Source organism: Balaenoptera physalus (genome assembly GCF_965194825.1).
Source record: "Balaenoptera physalus genome assembly, chromosome: 8".
Lineage (NCBI taxonomy): Eukaryota > Metazoa > Chordata > Mammalia > Artiodactyla > Balaenopteridae > Balaenoptera > Balaenoptera physalus.
Window position 1 is genome coordinate 69435373 of NC_138887.1, and position 19436 is coordinate 69454808.

Consider the following 19436-nt stretch of genomic DNA (forward strand, 5'->3'; position numbering starts at 1 on the left):
TATGTAATTCATTATCTATACCTTCAAGGGATGAAAGAAGGGAAGAAAATAGTTATTTTCAACAGCTTTTCTTCTTAAACACCCCCTGGCTCCCCACCCTGACCCCAACCACTCTCAAATATGTCAAAGGTTTGGTCAAGAGACAACAAACAATTCCTACTTAACATGAAAAGCCCTGAAGAATGACCAGAAAACATTTCAGCATGAGAGAACTCATTCCTGACAGAGATATCCTAGTTGGACTTCGTACATTAGGGAGAATTTATAGGGACAAACCTTGGGCTTTTGAGCTTGCAACTCTATATTCCTACTACTTTAAGATCCATATGGTTTCTTTAAAATGTGAAGATGTTATTCCTATTGACTCACATTCATGGAATTCACCTGAATGTTTGCAAAGATGCTGATGAGAATTTATTGACTGACCAGGGGCTTCCACAGAAACATAGGCCCACCTACACATTGCAACCTTGACTAGGAAGCTATGTAGGACGTTTTCCCCATTTGTACAGTATAAATTCCATGACTTGTTTGTTTTTTTTTTTAATTTTATTGAAGTCTAGTTGATTTACAATATTGTGTTAATTTCTGCTGTACAGCAAAGTGATTCAGTTATACATATATTCTTTTTTCATGTTCTTTTCCATTATGGTTTATCACAAGATATTGAATATAGTTCCCTGTGCTATACAGTAGGACCTTGTTGTTTATCCATCCTATATATAATAGTTTGCATCTGCTAATCCCAAACTCCCAATCCTTCCCTCCCCCACCCCTCCCCCTTGGCAACCACAAGTCTGTTCTCTATATCTGTGAGTCTGTTTCTGTTTCATAGATATGTTCATTTGTGTCGTTTTCAGATTCTACATATAAGTGATATCATATGGTATTTGTCTTTCTCTGTGTGACTTAGTATGATAATCTCTAGGTCCATCCATGTTGCTGCAAATGGCATTATTTCATTCTTTTTTATGGCTGAGTAGTATTCCATTGTATATCTGTACCACATCTTCTTTATCCATTCATCTGTCATTGTAAATAGTGGCTACTGTAAATAGTGCTGCTATGAACACAGGGGTGCATGTATCTTTTCAAATTATAGCTTCGTCTTATATGTGCCCAGAAGTGGGATTGCTGGAGCATATGGCAACTCTATTTTCAGTTTTTTATGGAATCTCCATACTGTTTTCCATAGTGGCTGCACCAACTTACATTCCCACCAACAGTGTAGGAGGGTTCCCTTTTCTCTACACCCCCTCCAGCATTTGTTTTCTGTAGACTTTTTCATGATGGCCATTCTGACCAGTGTAAGGTGGTACCTCATTGTAGTTTTGATTTGCATTTCTCTAATAATTAGCAATGAGGAGGATGTTTTCATGTGCCTATTGGCCGTTTGTTTGTCTTCTTTAGAGAAATGTCTATTTAGGTCTTATGCCCAGATGAGTAAATTATATTTGTGAGTAAATTATAATACATGAGGAGGATCTCAACCTTCCAAAGGGATGCAAAGAAGAACTGGCAGAGTGCAAGTATACTGGTGACCATAATGAAATTACAATATAACTTGGCATTACAACAAAGTACATAAATGTTACAACACAGTTCAGGACTCCCTCCTCCCCCTACACCCACCACTTCCACAATTAGAATTAAAATGCAATTTGATTCATACTTACAATCATTGGTGCTCCAGGATTTTGAGATATAATTGTTGTGATCACTAATATGTCATTTCTAAGTTGACGATCATAATGACTAAGACCTCTTGTAAACAGATTTTTAAATACTTTCTTCAAAGCCCTAAAAAGTGAAATCATATCTTTAAAGCCATATTTCTATGGAAATACCACCTAAGTGTCTACCAACAAAATCTCCCATTTTACATTTTACTACTCATTTCAAAATATTTCTAATCTTTTCTATCTTTACAAATCTGCCTCTAGTTCACTGAGGGAGCAGATAAGAATCCCTCGGTCCAATCTATACATGGTGGTCAAAGTGACTGCTCTAAAATAAAGATTCAATCACGTCATTTTCCTTTTTAAAATTACTGATACTTAAAGGCTTTTCTTTGTTCTTAGGATAAAGCCCTACCTCCCTACCAAGGCTTATCAGGCCTTTCATGTTACAGTCCCTGCTAACGTTGTTAGCTTCATCTCTCACTATTCCACCCTGTACTTTTTGTTCTCACTATATTGAATTTCTTTCAATTTTTTGATTTTGCTAAATTCTTCTTTCACTTCTGTTCCCCTGTCTAGGATGCTCTCTGCATGCAGGACTCTTGTGTTGCTAAGTCACATTTATCATTCAGATACCAGATTAGGGTTTATTAGGAAGTGCTGATTAACTCTCCAAGTCTGGGTCAGGTTCCCTGTACAATGGGCATTTGTTGCTTTATCTTCTAGGAGCCACTTGCCCTTCTTGTGATAATAGTACCCTTATTTTTATTTAGGCATTCACTCTTTACCCACTTTTGGTCTTGTGAAGCTGCCTTCAACTAAAAGGAAGCGAGTTAGAGCATTCCTTCTTTCTGTCACTGTAACTCACTCTGAAATGGGCATATGGCCAACACCAGACCACTAAGGGTCAACAGGGACTCAATTAGAAGAATTTTCTTTGAGCTTTTGGAATAGCAAGTCTTATCTTCTGCTTGGTTTGGGGTTGTGATTATGTGAAGCTAGACTTCGTAGGTCTTACCATATGGATCTTGAGACTAAAGCCAACACAGTGGAAAATAGTGCAGAGGGATGAAGAGGGCCCAAGTCCTGATATTTGCTGAGCCTTGAATACAGCTGCACATGAAACCAGTTTTATCCTTGACTTTGTAGTTACATGAGCCCATAAAATTTCCTATTCGGTTTATATCAGTTGGGTTGGGGGTTCAGTCACTTGCAAACAAAACTGTGCTGGTCCATCATCTTCGGGAGAACGTGAAGGACCTTGCAGTAATCTCTTTCATAACATTTAGTATGTGCTCTTTTAGTTGCCTATATACTTGTCTCTCTCTCTTAACATAATGCAAGTGCCATGAAAGCAGAGACCATTTCTGTATTGTTTTCAGTTGTATTTCCACAGCCTAATACTGAACTTGGCACAGAGCAGACAATAATTATTTGATGAATATATGAATAAGTAACTTAATGGCTCACTCATATTTTATTGCTAATGCTTACTGTAGTATCTGGAAGACAGTAAGTACTCAAAAATAGGTTTACTGAATGAACAAATGAAATAGTTCTTTTAAATATCTAATTTTACTTTATACATGCTCAAGGACATAATTTAGTTTTGTTAACAAGCTACTTTAAAAGCCTTCCACATAGAAAAAAAAAAAAAGACTTGTTATTGTGCAGATGCATTTATACCATGGTACAAAAAAATGTCCTGAAACATAGCTATTACATGAATCAGAAGCCTAACTGAACACAAATTTAAAAAAAAATTTTAGTTATGTCACTGGCTATCGTTTTAAGGTTAAAAGTTCCTATCTAACCACATAAACTTACAGCAAACATTCCAAGTTACTAAGCTGTTGTATGATTTCTTCTTTTGAAGATTTTTCCAATAAGTTCCAAAGTATTTCGGATGAACGAAATAGAAGCTGTCCAGAGGGATCTGGGTCATTGAGGTGAGCACAGATTCCACTGGCTGCTTGTGCTTTCACCATTAAAGTACAATTCACTTCTGAAAATAAATTTTAAAAGTATTTATGCTGTACAGTCTTGACATTATTAGATAAAAACAAAAATAGTTGAGAATGAAGTGTTCAAATATGTACAATAATATACAAACCAGAAGCTGAGAGATGCTGTAGAGCTTTAAGTACCCAAAGTTTCTCAACAAGTTGATTTTCAAGCAACGCCAATGACTGGACCATTGTTTTTGCCAATCCTCCAACTTCAGCCATTTTAATCTTATATGATGAACTAGCCTGCTGGTAACCTAACAACAATTAGTGAATAAAAATGTACAATTATTTCACATAGTAATCATCTACATTAAACAAAAGAATGAGTAATTTATCGTTAAACAACAGCAACAACAAAAACTTTAAAAAAGTGTATGGCATGTTAAAATGGTATAGCACAGGGATTGGCAAACTTCTATAAAAGGCCAGTTATCAGTATTTTAGGCTTTGCAGGTTATAAGATTTCTCTCTCAAATACTCAACTCTGCTACCATAGCATGAAAGCAGGCATAAACCATACAAAAATAAGTGGGCATGGCTGTGTTCCAATAAAAGTTTGTTTACAGAGGGCCAGTTTTGGCCTGGGGTCCACAGTTTGCTGATCCCTGGTGTAGCATTTGAAATAGGACCGCAGAGTTGGAGGCATATTTTAAATTCTAAAAAAGAACAATATTTCTTTTCTCTAGATATACATGTCCATAAAGGAAAATGGCATGATAACAAATACTAAATGTTTTCACTATTCAACTCAATACATTACTTTACTGCTTTCAAGGGACCATAATTATGTAATTTGGTGGTGAAATAAGAGGTGAAAATATAATGCTGTTCTGATAAATGCTAGTGAATATAATGGTATTTTAGGGAAGTTTGATTCTTGGCGACATGTCTTATAATAATTTCCTTCTGCTGTAGCGCCTATGAGAAACACCACCTCTCCTTTAATACAGCTGCACAGGTACCTGACCAACTACACTCAACTAGAGAGATTAAATACACAGCAGAAGGTACCTGCTCACGTGAGACACAGCTATTTTCTTTCTTAGTGATATACTTATCTACCTCCCTGACTTCTTGACTTTTGAGACCAACTAGATTCTTTAACTTTGCCATAGTTCTGAGATGTCTGTCAGTTTGTCTTGTCTTTCTGAATTTGATCTTTAGCCCTGGACAAGGCCCTGTCCATTCCTGTGATGGGTTCTCTATGGTAAGGCCCTAGCTACTCACTTTAGGCATTTAAAAAATATAAAGAGAAAACCACAAGTTGCATAATTTCACCATCCAGAGAGAACAACCTTAACATTCTGGTATATTTCTTTTTTTTTTTTTTTGATCAATAGATATCTATTAAGCAGCTACTATGTTACAGATTATTGTAGATCTGGTATATTTCTTACTGATATTTTTAATGTATGCATATAACTTTAACAATATACTATATGCAGAATTTTACATTCAACTGCAGCCACTGAAGATTTTATTGTAAGCCTTTTCTCATTCTATATTTTCGCAAATCATGATTTTATTTGCATAATAGCCTGTCATATGCAAGGACCAACCAAAATGTACTTTATACTTACTGTATCTTTATATATTGAGTTTACATTTCTACAGAAGGATATAGTAATATGAAGGCCCATGGACCTGATTCCTGTCTCCGGGGCTGTGTCTCTTACAATTGCTCTACTGAGGACTTTTCAGCTGTGGTCCCAGCTATCCAGCCATGCCCATCACCTGAAACCAACTGTGTGACAGCTAGTGAGAGCATTGCCTAAGATTCCCAATTTTCAGAGCCTGGTCAAATTAAGATCAACCTCACTTCTCTGCACCTTGACTCCTCTGTCATATCTTATACATCATTTGTCTCCCTTTCTTTTTTTTTTTTTTTTTTTTTTTATAGAGTTTATAACAAATTAGGTTTTTTTGTTTGTTTGTTTGTTTGTTTTAATTATTTATTTTTATTTATTTATTTATATATGGCTGTGCTGGGTCTTCGTTTCTGTGCGAGGGCTTTCTCCAGTTGCGGCAAGTGGGGGCCCCTCTTCATCGCGGTGCGCGGGCCTCTCATTATCACGGCTTCTCTTGTTGCGGAGCACAGGCTCCAGACGCGCAGGCTCAGTAATTGTGGCTCACGGGCCTAGCCGCTCCGCGGCATGTGGGACCCTCCCAGACCAGGGCTCGAACCCGTGTCCCCCGCATTGGCAGGCAGACTCTCAACCACTGCGCCACCAGGGAAGCCCTGTCTCCCTTTCTTTCTATCTTAAAAAGACTATGTATATATTGCCTAGGTTAACCCTAAGCTTGTGCTCTTAATTCCATCCTCTCATGCCTTCTTTGGGAATTTCACCCTCCAATTTCCCATGTACTAGCTTCTTATTCCTCTGCCTATAGGGGAAAACTTCATTTTTCCCTATCCTAAAAATTATAAATAGTAACAAAACCAAATATCTTCTTTGATTTTGCTGCCAGTTGAATTGTTCTCCATCTTCCTTCTTTTTCTTCTCCATCTGATTTTAATATATGTCTGCATTCACTGCCTCTATTCTCACAATCTTCTCATTCTTTAGTCCTGTATCTGCCCTGACCACTTTAAGTCAATAGATCTGCCAAAAATGAACTACAACTTTTCAGATATCACATCAGTTGGCGTTTTCATTCCTCAATTACAGAAGCCTCTACAGTATTTGACACTGAGACCACTACCTCCTTCATCAAACATTTCATTCACTGGCACACAAGACATGGCAGTCTTTAGCTTTTCCTCCTCCTCTCTGAACATTCCTTCATTGCCAGTTTCTTTGGATTGTTTTTTGTTTTGTTTTGTTTTTCCCTAGATCTCAATATGGGCATTCTCCATGTTGCTGTTCTTGGTCCCTTGCTACTTACATGCTTTATCTCCTAGAAAACTCAAGCACCCTGATGGTTTCAATTTTCATCTCTGGGTGAATTCCAAACCTGTATTTCTGGTCTCTGCTTTTAGTATCCAATGTCTACTATCTACCAAACACTTCCTCCTGTTTATCTCATCAATAGCTCAAATCTGACAGTTAATAATTTCTTTACTTATTTCTCTACTTAAGATGTCCTCCATTTTTCCCTATTCACAAGTTAGCTTTCTTTTCTACCAGTCTTATTGCCACCTATCTAAAGGAACATATAACTTAAAACTGTATTTTATATCTTCTCTCCTTTCCTAGATTGATTATGAATTACAGAAACTATGAAGGTAGGAAGTATGTCCTAAGTAATATTATATCCTCTACATTGCAAGTGCCCTCTATCTTGATACCACCCATTTCAGTGTGACTCACTTTATCATTATATATTATGATCCCTTAGCTGTAACATGCAGAACTCTTTTTCCAAACATGGTAGAGAATGTTATTAGCATTAGGAATTTAACATCTAGTTGGGTGGGACAGATATTATGAATAATTATAAATGTTAGAAAATAATAAATAATATTATCAACAGTATTAAATAACATTAATAGTAATAATTATAATTAAACTAACTTGGGTATGACTTTAAAAATTCTGTTATATTTAGCATCAGAATAAAAATCTAAAGTTGAAAAAAATACATAAATTCTTTTGTTTAAAATGACTGAAGAGTTTGAGACTACCAAAAGAACTGTTCTGATGTGTTGCATTTATTTATTTATTTTTTAAAATTTAATTAATTAATTTATTTTTTATTTTTGTCTGAGTTGGGTCTTCATTGCTGCGTGCGGGCTTTCTCTAGTTGTGGCAAGCGGGGGCTACTCTTCGTTGCAGTGTGTGGGCTTCTCATTGTGGTGGCTTCTCTTGTTGCAGAGCATGGGCTCTAGGTGCGTGGGCTTCAGTAGTTGTGGCTTGCAGGCTCTAGAGCGCAGGCTCAGTAGTTGTGGCCTAGATCTGGGATCTTCCCAGATCAGGGCTCGAACCCATGTCCCCTGTATTGGCAGGTGGATTCTTAACCACTGTGTCACCAGGGAAGCCCGATGTGTTGCATTTATAATCCCACTCTGTCTTTCCAAGTTCAAAGAGAAATGAGAAAGACTGTTCTGTTTTATAAAGACATAAGTTATTACTGAAAGACCATTGAAAACTTTACCTGTAATATGCTTCTTTGGTGGTTCTGCATGATAAAAGTCAATAATACACTTACAAATTTGTATCCTCAATTCAGAACTTGGTATTATCATTAAGTCACCTGCCAGAAGATAAACGAATGCTATTCAATAACAGTGCCATAAGTTTATTTGCACTTTTAAGCATACAGTGTTAGTAACATGATTAAAAATATCATCAGAGATTCAAACTGGATCATGTAATTTTATACATACACACATGTGCGTGCACACGCATGCACAAAACACCCTGAATATCTATCCTTGTAACACTTGGCCCCTCAATCAACTCAGTCTCTCCTTCCCAGGAAGAAAAGAATGGTAATTAGCAGCATAAATGCTAGAACTAAATTGTCTAAGATTAAATCCTGGCTCTGCCACTTACTACCTGTATAAACTTGTGTCTTAGTTTTCTCATCTATAAAATGGTATAACAATAGTTACCACATTAAAGATTGCTGTGAGAATTAAATGTGTTAGTATGAGAAAAGGGCTGAGAGTTTTCCTCCCTAACTAGAGAGTCAGTAATCTGTTGCCCCTAATAAGGCATCCTTTGCTTAGAGAAGTTCCAAGTGAGCTTTGCTCCCTCAGTTTATTGACAGACTGGAAGACAGTGAGTTTCTAGGCAGTCTTTGCCCTGCAGGTAATAGTTTTATGTTCAAGTTATCATGGTGGGGATGGAGGATAGGGAATACTCCTTTTCAGTCATATATACACTACTTCTGAATTGGCTTCAGCCTATATTTCAAACTGGATTGTGTCTGCTCTGGTGAAGTCCTACAAGTATGATCCCTAAGAGAATCTGAAAATGATCAGTAGGATTCTGGAAATGATCCAGAATGTCCTCTGGGAGCCTGAGGACAACTGGAGTCAGGACTATCAGCTTCAAGACTGAAGCAGATCTGCTTGGATTCTCTGAGGGAAAGAGATAATTAGGTGTTCCTTGAAGACTTGTGTTTTGCATTAGGCTTTGCATAATGTTCATCTCTGAGGGTAGCCAGTGGGTAGGGAAACAAGCAGACAGAAGGAGGGAGCACGTAGGAAAGACTCACCCTAGCTTGAGAAGAATCTATCAGCAAAAGCTAGCACTTAAAAAAAAAGATAGGTTCAAGATTATTCTCTTAATTTTTTTGGACCCGTCCTTTGAAGTTGAAAACTCACTATGTTTTGAAAAAAATTAGGCAACAGGAACAACTAAACTTTTCCAACAAAACTATCCAAACATTCAAGTTTGTGGGAAATTCTAAGGTTTCTCGTTTGCTTCACCACCCTTTTAGTTCCTGTAGGTTTAGATCATCTCTCATAGTTTCCTGTTTTATAATCTCAGGGCAGAGTACCAACTTTTTCCTTCATATGTTTCCAGAATCCTGCTCTTAAGTCGGAAATATCTATCATTTAGAAGAAAAAGTAATATAATTTACTAGCACATAGTAGAAACTGGAAGTTAGTAAAAATGAATAGCCTTTGTTCAAAACTTTGTACTACAAACAATTATTTTAGTTTAAACTCATGGTTCCAGCAATTAAAAAAATGAGGGACAGAGCAGCAGTACTTACGGTAAGTAAGCAGTGAAAGGAGTTCATTTTAAGCTAAGAGTTCATACTGCCCTCAAATGAGACAGTAATATGTTCTGTAGGCAGGCATTCAGCAAAGAGTAGACTGACACAGTAAAAAAGCACCATGTATTTATTATACAAATGCATATTTAAAAATAATAAGGGCAACAGAGATTTTTTAAATGTTATCAACCAAACCTACACTTTTTATCTGTTAATACTACCATATCCTCTTCTAGGTTGGCTTCTCACTGTAAATTTCCATTGATGAGAGATTCACAGAATTAAAGTTTCCCATTAGTTTCTAGTCTGCCTGCTCCTTAAGGTCATCTTACTTAACTCCCCATGTTTATTCTAATTTCCTTGACACCTTCACCCACTTTAGGCCATAATAATTCCTCCCAAAGTATCTACAGTTGAAGATTATGAAATTTATTTAGACATAAAAGTGTTAGTGTCTATGTTAAAAATTTTAAATGCCTTTTACTTATATTAGTTTCTATCATCTTTCAGTATGGAGTATAATGCTGGGAACATAACTATTCAGTAAATATTTATTTTTAATTTTTTAGGCCATTTGTGTATCTTTTGTTTCTCCTATACAAAGACCTAAATTAATAAGCATAAATTTAATGTGGGATTTGTTTTGGGAACATGCTGTTATGTCTCAGGGGCTGATTGAAGGAGCTATAGTGTTTGATCTCATTTCTAAAAAATTATTATTTTCTTTCTCTAGAAAACTGAGCAATAACCCAAATATGAAAACTGCTTATAATATTTTTCATATTTTTGTATACAAAAACACAGGCATTGTTATGTATATTATACTAAAGCTCCCAATATCCCACCATTTTATGATTTTATTTAAGACTTTAAATTATTTAATGAACAATTTGGCCCTTGCTAAATTGTTAGAATTGCTAACAATTCTAGCAATCAGTTAGGTTCAAGCAATGATTAGAGTTCAAAGATGAAAATATTTTTGTGATTACTGAAAGAGAGAAACACATACTTCTGATTTACAAAAAAAAATGTTACCAAACATTTCATCAAACTAAGTATATAACATCAAGACAAATAAGTGCAAAGAAGTATCTGCCAGTCCTTAAAATTAAGGAACAAAAAATCCTGTTGGTATCATGAAACACCTGAGTAGAAGATAATACAAAAAAATGTCACCAAGCACACTGTGATTAATTCCCAACAAGAAAAGAGCCTAGATTTGGAGAAGAAGTATCCTTAGTGAAACTTTGTGCAAGAGATATTTCCTTCTTGTCAGTAGGGCCTATCATCTCAACTCACCCAGAAGTGCAATTGAATTAGCAGTATCTTCAGCATATGTTATTTCATCCGATACTTTCTTTTTCAAAAATGGCAAGCTTCAATAAGAATGAAGAGTATATGAGTTACGTTTAATGAAGTCCTTAATTGAAGCATCATTTGCAAAGTAGAGGAAAATTTCTTTTCTAAAGATTAAAATGAGGATAAATATCCTGTTTCTTTAGCCCTGGAGAATTAACAACTACCAAAAATATTTCTGTGTTTCTAACCAGTTGACCAAAATAAAACAAAACAAAATAAAATAGGTTTATAAAAATGAAGAGAGATGGACATACAAGGCAAGGGTTAAGAAAGCCATCTTGCAACACTACATAAATAAAAAACTTAAGAATCTTCTTTCTCTCTGAGGGCAAAATAATACTAGAATATACCTGTACTATTAAAATTAGGAAGACATTGGAAAATCTGATACAAATCACAGATCTAGTCTCACCTATAACTTAAAGGCTGTTCAAGGGCTTTTTCTGAAGTTTTTGAAACTCCAGTTAATAGATCAATGGTCTATTTGTTCTTAAAGGTCAGTGACTTTTTCCTTATTAATTGGATCAGTTACCATCCACGAAATAACAAATATACTTTTTGAGACACTAAAGAATTTAACAAATATTAATTATATTAGAATTACATTTCACAGCTAATATAACCAAAGTTATTTGAAAATAATTTATTCACAAGTCATAAAAGATAGGGCACTTGAACCTAGGTCATTAGTCTAAGTGTCAGAGGAGAGAGAAAAGTCACTTCCTAAACAAAAAATATAAACTATTTCAGCATTTCAGGAGTTCAAAATTTGAACTTTGTACCCTATTTAAAGATATTTAATATATCTTATATATAGGACTTTAAATTCATGTTTTTCAAGAAAAATTAACCAAGTAGTTGAAAAAACAGCACTTGGAACTATCACATGTGGATGTATATAGGTCAACTGGAATTAAAAGATATTTCAAAGGCAAGTTATGAAAAGTAATATTTTATAAATGCCATAGAGGTTCATTTCTGGTGTTTGTTAGAATTTTTCATTTGAAATAAATAACTTAATTACTTGATATCCAGCTCATTGTTGAATCTCTAAAGTGAGGAACTATAAAATGAATTGTTCTTGTCCTCAAATGTTTTCCTTTTTTACCAAAGGAAACAGCCTAAAAGATAAAGCATCAGAAGAGTTTTCCACCAAAAAGGTTATGAAAAAAAATAAGCATTATACTTCTGATGCACTGAGAGAAACATATTACTTAGAAGCCAAAACAGAAGGGTTTGATTTTATTTTTTTAATTTTCAATGTTTTTATCTCCCAAAAATGTCCTGAAAAGAGAATCAAGTGAGGGTGTGGTGTGGAAAAATGCATGATGAAAGTAGAAATTAGGAAAGTTAAAAAAATAAAAATGATGTGAATAATTATGAAATATGAAGGAAAGTGAAGAGTGCATTTCAAAAGATTTCTCATATTATGCAATGAAACATTCAGTCACAGCTTTCATAGAGAAACAATTCTTGGTGGAGCTCTGTAGGAGTGCTGATGTTGAAAGTAATGCTTGCAAATCTGGTGTTCTAAGACTTGCATAGCCTCAAAATCTGAAAGTGTTTTACATAATATTATCTCACATCAATATAACAATAATTTCCAGTTAGTACATTACAGTTCCTTGAGAGCATCAGAGCAATAATTTATTTCTTTATTTTTCATGGTTTCTATTAAAAAGTAAGGTGTGGTAAGGGCATTCAATAAATTTTTTTTGAACATCTGTTCAGATATCAAAATCTTAAATGTAGTTAGTTACAAAATTGCAAATATTATTGCTACTAAATCTAAAAGTGAGAGATAAACCTACCACGTATACATAGTCCTACTAACACTATTATTTATATATTAAAAGAAACTCACTATTTAAAAAGTAAATTGGTAGAAAGGTTTAGAAGGTTAAATTGTCGGAAAAGTTTATTCCTTGTTTAAGAAATTTCCTCTACCATATTATATTGAAAACCAAAAACATATATTTTAATATACATCTTGATTAGCCACTATGTGGCTAGTTCCCCCAAATGGTTGAAGAAAAAATAGTACAGAGGATGGAATATATAAATTTTATAATTCTGATCTCTAATTCACATTTTGAAAAAAATATGCCAAAAATAATTTGGTGATAAATCATTCTTTATTCAAATTTGGAAGATCAAATAAAACATTTTGACTCTCATGTCTTTGAGAGTCAAATTTCTTAGAGAGATAGAAAAAAAACTAGGCAGAAACTATTAAGTATTGTCCATAAATTTTCTCAAGGATTCTCTAAAAATATTATTTCTTTGTTTCATCTCACATTTATCATTCACTTGAGAGCAATTTATTATGAGAAAACATTTGAATATACTTACAGTTTAATCTCTTGTGGTCAGCAATCTCAGACTACAATAAAATGTACTACCTTTGGGATACCAGCTGCTGAAATCAAGTGATCAAGTGAAGTGTCCTGAGTTCTGTATCACTTTGCTATACCATAATGCATAATATTTTTGTAAGACAAAATAGAACAGAAAATACTGCATGCTAATATAAAACAAAGTTAAAAAAAAACTTACCCACATAATTTTAGGATATTATATGCAGGTTCTAGAAAATGGGGCTGTTTTTTAATTTTTCCTGTACACAGATTCAGAATTTTAAATATCTGTGCTAAATCCCTTAGGGGCTTTAATATTTTTAGTTAAGAAATAAAATTAAGATTTTTATTAAAATATTCTTTACAGCACTTCTGTCAAGAAAAGTCTGTAGAATTCCATCTATTTTGTTAAATGTGGTTTAATTATACCAATTTTGAAATCTAAAGAGGAAAACAGAACCATGTTTTTTTAAGGAATATTATTTAATTTTTGTCTCAGTAACTGCTTATTCAAAATATTTTTTCTCTTCTCACATCTTTAGAATTTGATTACCAACTACTACACCACATATTCAGTTGAACAATAACTTATTATTGGCAATGAGTAATAACACTTTGAAAAAACAACTAACTTAATGGCTCAATTATATCCTTCATCTCCACCCACATACAAAACATATATTGCTCAGGAATAAGCAACCCAAACCTACCTTACTGTTCTGCGTTATTTTATTAACATTACTCAGGTGTGTGGTCTTGTTTTTAAGGTTTAAACTGATTGAAAATTTTATTTAAGCATTATGAAAGCAAAATGTACCCTCTCTAGATCTTCAGGTAAAAGCACCTTTTATTTTACCTATTTAAAAAACCCAATTGGTACATAAACAAATTTCACACTTTTTGTTTTGTTTTGTTTTTTAATACAGTTAAGGGGACATGGTAGCTGTGACTTGCACTTCTTGATTGAATCTGATCACTTCTAGTCTCTAGGAGCTCCTTAGAAAAAGATAGGAGAGCTGGATGTATTAGAAATACAAACCTCTGTTAACTTCCTAGAGAAATGACCAAGATACTTCTCTAACTTATCTTTGCTTTATGTGGTTATAATCTCTAAACCCAGCCTACTAAAGGCATTCAGAAACAGTCATTTGCCACCAACTCTCTAGCCTGAAGAAGAAAAAATAATGGAGGTGTTGAGTTATTGGGTTAAGATAAGAAATCTCTTGCTAGTAGACTTTCTTGGCTACCAGTAAACAATGCTTGATATCGACAAGCCCTCAGGTAACTGACTGAACAAATCCATATAAAACAAGGCTAAAATAAGGTGAGACAAGAGATAAAATTATAAGGCACACTCCCCTGAATCGGAGGCTTAAGACGTTTTGAAATCTTGGAACAAGCTAATATTAGAGACTGCTGTCTTCTTGGGACCAGACTGGACAACTGTTAGAGATTAGTTAGATCAATACTACTGTTAAGTGTGGTCTGTGGACCATGCCAGTTCTGGAATTGTATGTTACCAGTCTGTGGAAAAATAACTGCAGAAAGTGAGTTTCCTGTGACAATTTCATTGCATTTTACAATAGCATATATATGCAAAGGATAAAAAAAAGAAACAACCCCCAACAGCAAACTGGTTCTTAATCACAGATAGTTTTGAGAAATGCTGGTTTCTACATATTCTTATCAGGGTGGTATCTTCATTGGGGATTACATATTTATAGAATGTTTTACAGATTATCAAGAACTTGCTCATACATTATCTCATCTAGTCTTCCTAGTGACCTCATGAGGGGCTGTTATCCCTATTTTATAAGGGTGGGAAAGTTAAGAAGCTTATCAACAGTGCAAATACTCAAGTAAATTGGTAGAAACAAGACTTTGACTTGGCCCTGCTAACTACATAAACTGTCCCTCTGAGTCTATAGAAACTGACAATATCTGCACAGTTAATATTGCATTATACTGTTTCTTCAAATTTATATTCTCTGATAAAAATATAATTTTGTAAAAATCACAAAATGTTAGATATTTTCTGTGGTAAACAGAATAATGGCCTGTCCTAATCCCTAGAACTTGTGACTGTTACCTTCCTTACATGGCAAAGGGACTTTTCAGATGTGATTAAGTTAAAAGCCTCGACATGGGAAAGTTATCCGAGGTTATACAAGTAGGCCCAATGTAATTACAGGGTCCTTATAAGGAAAGGAGAGGCAAGAGAGGGTCAGAGAAGGAGATATGATGACAGAAGTAGAGGTGAGAGTGATGCTACTTCAAGGAAGGGCCCAGGAAGCTTAGGAATGCAGGCTGCCTCTAGAAGCTGGCAAGACAAGGAAATGGATTCTCCCCTAGAGCCTTCAGAAAGAACCAGCCCTGCCAACACCTTGCCTTTACCCCAGTGAGACCTCCAGGACTGTAAAACAAAAAATTTATGTGGTTTTAAGGCACTAAGTTTGTGGTAATTTGTTACAGCAACAATAGGAAGCTAATGCATTTTCTAATAAAAATTCTCCCATTTCAGAATAAACAAAACAAACATACACATATAAGTAAAGGATACAAGTCCATTCTGATAACACTGCACCATTTTCTTGACAGATTTAAGTTGTTTTTCTTCTAAATCATCCTAAAACAAATTATCTATTTTAGTTATTTTGTGTTATTAATTCTGTTGAGATTTTTAAAATTTTCCTTAGTGTAAAAAGAAAGTAGACATGTTATCAAGTAATTCTTAAATTACTATATTATAATGTAAGCATTAAAAATGTTTCATAAAACAGTGAAGGTAAAAATAAACTACCATTTATATTTGAATAAGAAATTGCGAATCAAAACTAGGTTAATATAAAAGCAGTAATTGTTTCCAGAAATAATATTAACAATACTGAAGTATGTTGAGCATTTTTCTATGCCATGTACCATTTAGGCAAGCTATATACATATCATTTCATTAATCTTCAAAATAACCCTATTAGGAGGTACTTTTATTATCCTTCTTTTTTGGAATAGGAAACTCAAGCTGAAACACTACGTAATTACCCCAAATCACACAGCTAATAAATGGTGATGTAAGAAGTCAAATTTGACAATCTGACTCCAGAAATTGCATTTTTAACCTCTAAAATATACCCAATGTAATGCCTCAAACTAAACATCTTCAGCCAATTAAAACAAAACAAAACAAAGCAAAGCAAAACTCTGTATACTGATGTATTTTCATGACTGAATCACTTCTGTCCTTTTAACCTTCTTAAATTGTTTGTGAGAAACTGTGGCACATATATATATATCTGTGTGTATATATATATGTATGAACACGTATATATACATACACACACACACACATACATACATATTTTGCCTACCCTTATTTAACAGCTAGTAGGAGCTCTACGTAGTTGGGTTTCCTTTTTTAAAAACTGCAGATATATTCACAATTAAAAATAACTTTCACAATAATCATAGCCAACAAAAGATAAATTATTCTTATAAAGTCATTATTCTTAATGTGTTTTTTTCTTCTTTCTATGTAAAAATGTAGAGACTAAAAAATGTTAAAACAATGACTAAATTTTTGCACCTGCTAATCACAGGACATTGTTTTGATCTGCGATACCATGGTCAGCCCATTTCCCACTTATTGAAAGTATGCAATCTTCATCCTGTAGTAATTTTATAGTGTATACTGGCTTTTTAGGCATTCAGTCAATTCTTGGGTAACATCAGGACAGCGTCATATAAACATGTATGCATATGCATTCATTATCCTTTCTCCCAATGCCTAAACTCTCAATTTTGAGTCTTGTATCTTTATTTCCATTACATTATACATTCTGTATAAGAGTTCTCTCAAAATAAATTACTTATGACTGGATATGAGTATGTACATATCCTGATTTCTTATCAGGAAATTTTTAAGTACTACATCATGATACACTTTTGCTACCCTTGTGCCCATATCCTACTTGGTAATAAGCTATGAACAGAGGCTAGATTAGTCTTTCTTTACTCTTATGATTTCTTCTGTTTATATCCACCATGGATTTGTCCATCCCATGTAATCAAATCTATTCTTTCCCAGCCTCCCTACCAGGTTAAATATATTCATACTAAATTTAAAAAGTTCTTCAATATGAGACATAGACTATTTGAAATGTTTTCAACAAAAGGAGAGAAATGAGACATATTTAGGGGAATACATGTTACCATTCAGGGAAATCACAGTTTCTAAGTGAAATAGAGAAATTTTCTCCCAAAGCTTACTTTACCAGTCTCTTCAAGGAGTTTGATGACACGATTTAGGTCCATAGGCTCGGAAACACCCTAAAAAACATACAACTCATAGTATTCTATGTCATGAGAAACAAGAAATCACATCAAACACACTATTTTTATATGGTATTATCTCTTAGCAACTTAAAAATATCTATGACAAAAAGATAGTAAGGGATAATGAAAAGCAGATGAGACTTATAGGAGTAAACAAATTTTGGAGTGAAAAAAAAAACCCCAAACCTCTTAAATTCTAGTATTACCTTACAATCTTTTTTCTTTTTTGCATTTTATTTTTCTTTATTATTATTATTATTTTTTAACATCTTTATTGGAGTATAATTGCTTTACAATGGTGTGTTAGCTTCTGCTTTATAACAAAGTGAATCAGCTATACATATACATATATCCCCATATCTCCTCCCTCTTGCATCTACCTCCCACCCTCACATCTTACAATCTTAATGTCTTTAAATTTCTTAGTCCCGAAAGGCCTAGGAGAGCATCTGGAATAATAGCACTTCCATGCTTTGGAAAATAAAATGATCTCATTCAAACATATTACATATCTCATGCATACACATTACACTGAGTTTGCCTACGCAGATATACATAAGACTAGCTTCTAAGCTACAGGTAGGCAATCGCCTTCCTGAACCAGGTATCCCCTCTCCCAGCAGTCTTACATCACCTGTATTAGAAAACTGGAACTGCCAAGTTCTACAGAGTTTACATCTTAAATATTTCTTGAGCCCACTCCATCTTTTTTTTTTTTAATTTTTATTGGAGTATAGTTACTTTACAATGTTGTGTTAGTTTCTGCTGTACAACAAAGTGAATCAGTTATACATATACATATATCCACTCTTTTTTAGATTTCCTTCCCATTTAGGTCACCACAGAGCACTGAGTAGAGTTCCCTGTGCTATACAGTAGGTTCTCATTAGTTATTTATTTTATATATAGTCATGTATATATGTCAATCCCAATCTCCCCATTCATCCTACCCTCCCCCTTCCCCCCTTGGTAACCATAAGTTTGTTTTCTACATCTGCGACTCTATTTCTGCTTTGCAAATAAGTTCATCTGCACCATTTTTCTAGATTCCACATACAGTATAAGCGATATTATACGATATTTGTCTTTCTCTTTCTGACTTACTTCACACTGTATGACAATCTCTAGGTCCACCCATGTCTCTGCAAATGGCATTATGTCATTCCTTTTATGGCTGAGTAATAGTCCATTGTATATACATGTACCACATCTTCTTTATCCATTCCTCTGTCAATGGACATTTAGGTTGCTTCCATGTCCTGGCTATTGTAAATAGTGCTGCAGTGAACATCGGGGTGCATGTATCCTTTCAAATTATGATTTTCTCCGGATATATGCCCAGGAGTGGGATTGCTGGATCATATAGTAATTCTATTTTTAGGTTTTTAAGGAACCTCCATAGTGGCTGTACCAATTTACAATCCCACCAACAGTGCAGGAGGGTTCCCTTTTCTCCACACCCTCTCCGGCATTTGTTGTTTGTAGATTTTCTGATGATGCCCATTCTAACTGGTGTGAGGTGATACCTCATTGTAGTTTTGATTTGCATTTCTCTAATAATTAGTGATGTTGAGCATCTTTTCATATGTTTTTTGGCCATCTGTATGTATTCTTTGGAGAAAAGTGTATTTAGGTCTTCCACCCACTTTATGATTGGGTTGTTTGTTTTTTTGATATTGAGCTGCATGTGTTGTTTGTATATTTTGGAGATTAATCCCTTGTCAGTTGCTTTGTTTGCAAATATTTTCTCCCATTCTGAGGGTGGTTTTTCAGTTTGTTTATGGTTTCCTTTGCTGTGCAAAAGCTTTTAAGTTTAATTAGGTCCCATTTGTTTATTGTTCTTTTTATTTTCATTACTCTAGGCGGTGGATTGAGAAAGATCTTGCTGTGATTTGTGTCGAAGAGTGTTCTGCCTATGTTTTCCTCTAAGAGTTTTATACTATCCGGCCCACTCCATCTTAATGATTTATTCAGTTCTCATTTCTCACTCAGTTGTGGAGGTTTACTGCTGTTTGTTCTCCCTGCCACTAGTC

The 19436-nt window shown here is 34.4% G+C and overlaps 1 protein-coding gene across 3 annotated transcripts in view; it reads right to left on the reverse strand.

Annotated features, from left to right (window-relative positions):
* The window catches only part of CFAP69 (cilia and flagella associated protein 69), a 69221-nt gene that overhangs the window by 35953 nt on the left and 13832 nt on the right, over window positions 1-19436 (reverse strand). For 2 of the 3 annotated variants that reach the window (XM_082471740.1, XM_082471741.1), the window contains 8 exons: window positions 17338-17397; window positions 15635-15700; window positions 13274-13383; window positions 10658-10734; window positions 7784-7882; window positions 3793-3942; window positions 3507-3684; window positions 1677-1800 (listed from right to left, as the gene is read on the reverse strand). In XM_082471740.1, the coding sequence (XP_082327866.1) occupies window positions 1677-1800; window positions 3507-3684; window positions 3793-3942; window positions 7784-7882; window positions 10658-10734; window positions 13274-13383; window positions 15635-15700; window positions 17338-17397 (864 nt within the window). The other variant, XM_082471742.1, reaches the window with a different exon arrangement.